This window comes from Ceratina calcarata, unplaced genomic scaffold (assembly GCF_001652005.2).
Source record: "Ceratina calcarata isolate Rehan_Ccalc_2016 unplaced genomic scaffold, ASM165200v1 scaffold2019, whole genome shotgun sequence".
NCBI lineage: Eukaryota > Metazoa > Arthropoda > Insecta > Hymenoptera > Apidae > Ceratina > Ceratina calcarata.
Window position 1 is genome coordinate 998 of NW_017141798.1, and position 3383 is coordinate 4380.

A 3383-nucleotide genomic window follows, 5' to 3' on the forward strand; every position below is an offset into this window, starting at 1 on the left:
AGCTGACTGATTTCAGTAGACCACCAAGCTTGTGGTGGAAGTCTCCCAGAAGGTTTGCTTTTAGTCATGGTAAAGTTACATATTACATTTAGCTGTCTATTAATATTATTTATTTTTTTATAGAATTTGGGAGACTGCGACAGTGCATTACTCCATTGGAGAATATTAATCACGTTATCACAGGCTTCAGTATTAAATGATTTTGTATTCCACCTAGGGAAGCTGTTATTCTTACTTCTTCGCATATTCGATGGTGTATACTTATAGCTAATATATTTGTGATCAGAAAGAGTTTCATCTTCAAGGACACACCATTGAGTGATGTTGGGAAATGCATATCGGTTTGAAAGAGTAATGTCGACTATCGACGAACCCTGGGGCCTAACGCAGGTATAATTATTCCCGGTGTTAATAAAGAATAGGTTGTTAGATCTGGCCCAATTTGCAAGGATTCTTCCACGGAGATTGCTTTTGTCACATCCCCATACCGGATTAGCAGCGTTAAAGTCACCGCCTAGAACAAGTGGGATGTTATGCAAGTTTTTTATATTTTTACTAATGGTACGAAGTCTGTCTTCAAATAGAGAGCGATTTTCGTTGGGAGGGAAATATACCGATACAATAATAAGTCCCTCTATATCAATAATTAGGATATTATTATAGTTGAGAATCATTTTAGGCGGGGTTTGTACCTTATGGTTAAGTATTACAGCTGCTTTATTGCTTTTATCTCCGTACCAACCGGCTTTCATAGGGTTGTGTGGTTCGCAGACCAATGCCAGATCGTACCTCTCATTGTATAAGTGTGCCTCCAAAAGGGATTGTGCGGCAGCCGCATGATTTAAGTTCACTTGGATAATTTTTATTGTTGTCGAATTTCGTTGACGGTCCATTAATTAACGTTTCTTTTTTTTTCAGGTTCCTCCGTTCCTGGGCACAGCGTCTTTGGAGTATCCGGACAAATTGTCGGAACAGCAGGTAATCTCTTCGACTGATTCTTTTTATAGTTAACATAGGAGTGACATTTCACCGATCCCATTCGATGCTTGGATTCAAGTTTACTTCTTTCGCAGAGCTTACAGATGCAGTTATCCTTCGTACACTCATTAGATGGGTGGCCTTGTTGGCCACATTTATAACACCAGCCTGCCATATCCACTTCAGAGGTGCAATTTCCTCGTACATGACCAAATGCCCAACATTTGTAACATTGGACTGGCCTGTTTGCGAGAGGAAGAAAACGTGCTGTTGACCAGCCAATCCGAGCTACCTGTTTAGAAAGAAGATTATAAGCTACAGGCTCACTGCATTTACACCAGGCTGTAGCTCTACCTTTGGCGTTGGGTCTAATTGGACCGAGAATAAAATTCTCGTTTTCGCCAGAAATTTCTTTGAGAGCGTTTGTGAGTTCCAATTGAGTCGTCGAAAAATCAAGGCCTGTGATAAGAAACTCTTTGTATTTTACAGGGCATTTGACATGGACATCGTCAGGTGAAAAAAGTTTCCTGATCTTTTCGGCAAGAACTGTTGCAGCACTGGTATTCTTCTGTTTGGGGATCTCGAGTATCAGGCCTCCAGTAATAGACGCGCGAGGATTAATCGACTCGATCCCTAGCTCTTTGAGGTCTATTTTCTCCTTGGCAATACCAAGAATTTGAGGCAGCTTTAATTTGCCATTAATAGTCTCAGTTATATAAATTATCTCTACGTTTTTAGGTTTTCTTACAGGTATAACTGGACGAGATGCAGCTGGATTCGGCTTCGAGGTAGGAGCCACGCGGGAAGAGGAAGCAGGAAGACGTGGAGCAGGTAAGTACATAGCACTTGTGGGGGGATTTTGATTTTTTTTCCTATTTCTTTTAGTTACAGTTGCCCAGCTTTCCGAGGTAAGTGAGGGCTGTGTAGGAATATTAATTGGAGAGGATGAAGCACCTGGAGGGTTTCTCAGCGGAACTGGAAGGAATTGGTGAGGGGAAGAGGATGAGGACATGGGAGCAGGATGAGGACGCTGAGGCTTTTCTGTGAGGAGATTAACAATTTCCTTTCTAAAATTGGTAAGTTTAGATTCGATATTAACATTAATAGTCTCTAATAATTTATCTAAGACTGGTGTTTCAGACGAATATACTGAGTCCGGAGGACCAGATGTACTTTTAGAGGATTGCTGTGCTAATCTCGATTCAATAGATTGTAAGCGTGCTTCGAGTTGTTTAACTTGTTTAGTTAGCTTCAAGTTTTCCTCGGCAAGATCAGCAGATTTCTTACATCTGTGACTGTTTGATTTCTCGCTATCAAGTTCCGAGCACACTCTTTTTATTTTTTCTTCTGCATCCTTCAATTTTTTGACGTAGCCACCTTTAAGATTACCAGATGTCGTGCGGACGACTTGGACCTCTTGTACGCATTCCAGCAGTAACACAGCAAGATTCGAATTGGTTTCACCGTGTATGAAGGAGGTATTACCAGCTTTCTCATTATCCGAAAACTCGGTCGTAGAGATATCAGTATCCGAATTATTTCTTTTATGAGATTTCTTCTTTCCTCGACTACTATTATGCGACGACCTTGATATATTTATTCCTTCCTTTTCAGCGTTCGTACCTGAAGGAGGTCTCTTCCGTTTCGTAGAGGACGTAGAAATTGGACGGTTCTTCGCAAAAAAGTCCTCCGCAGTAGGGCCACGAGTGCCCGAAGGAGGGGTGCGAGCTAGCGAATGTCTTGGTGTATGGCCAGACGCGTAGGAAGAAAGACCTTGATGGTCATAGTTTTCAAGGATATCAGACCTTGCTGCCAATAGATAATCCTCATCGGTATTTATTAAGTCCGTAGAGGGTTTATAGCCTGTATCGTGATCTCTATCATTATTATTTGTGTTCGTGGATTTTTTCGATGTATCACCTTCAGTATTATTTCTTTTTGATGTTTTTTGTATTCCTTTTTTATTTGTGTTTGTGTCGGGTTTTTTGTCCATAGTTCGGGTTTAACGACGTATCGTGGAGAAGGGGACGGGCTGCCGGAGCAGGGGTACACCCACGGATGTCCACCGCTCCCTGGTACTCCAGGGACTCCTCCGTTGCACTTTACCCCCCCCGGAGATCTGACGGGGGAGAGCTCGTCCGGTGCGGTGGGGGCTCCGACACCCCCACTCAATATCCACTTCCTGGCCAGGGACGTCGAGGTAGTCGTCTCCTGACATGACATGGCGACGAGAGCCTCGGCAGCATACGCACAGCAGCCCGAGAGGTCTCGTGATGGGAACAATCACGGCGACATCGGGCACTTCCAGCTCCGCCGCCATGTCTGCCGGCCTACACACCATTCACTCTAAAACACATTCATCCATCACCATTCATACTGTGTGTTTGGTCCGCGGGAGGTATTTT

At 43.4% G+C, this 3383-nt stretch overlaps 1 protein-coding gene across 1 annotated transcript; it reads left to right on the forward strand.

The window, feature by feature from the left end:
• Window positions 1–918: 918 nt before the first annotated feature.
• Window positions 919–3366, forward strand: LOC113463942 (uncharacterized; the record flags this gene model as incomplete). Its single annotated transcript, XM_026811189.1, has 10 exons — window positions 919–978; window positions 1111–1166; window positions 1279–1403; window positions 1468–1624; window positions 1729–1809; window positions 1864–1886; window positions 1949–2054; window positions 2119–2190; window positions 2352–2456; window positions 2593–3366. Coding segments are annotated over 7 exons (579 nt in total), but the record flags the coding sequence as incomplete, so codon positions are not given.
• Window positions 3367–3383: the final 17 nt, after the last annotated feature.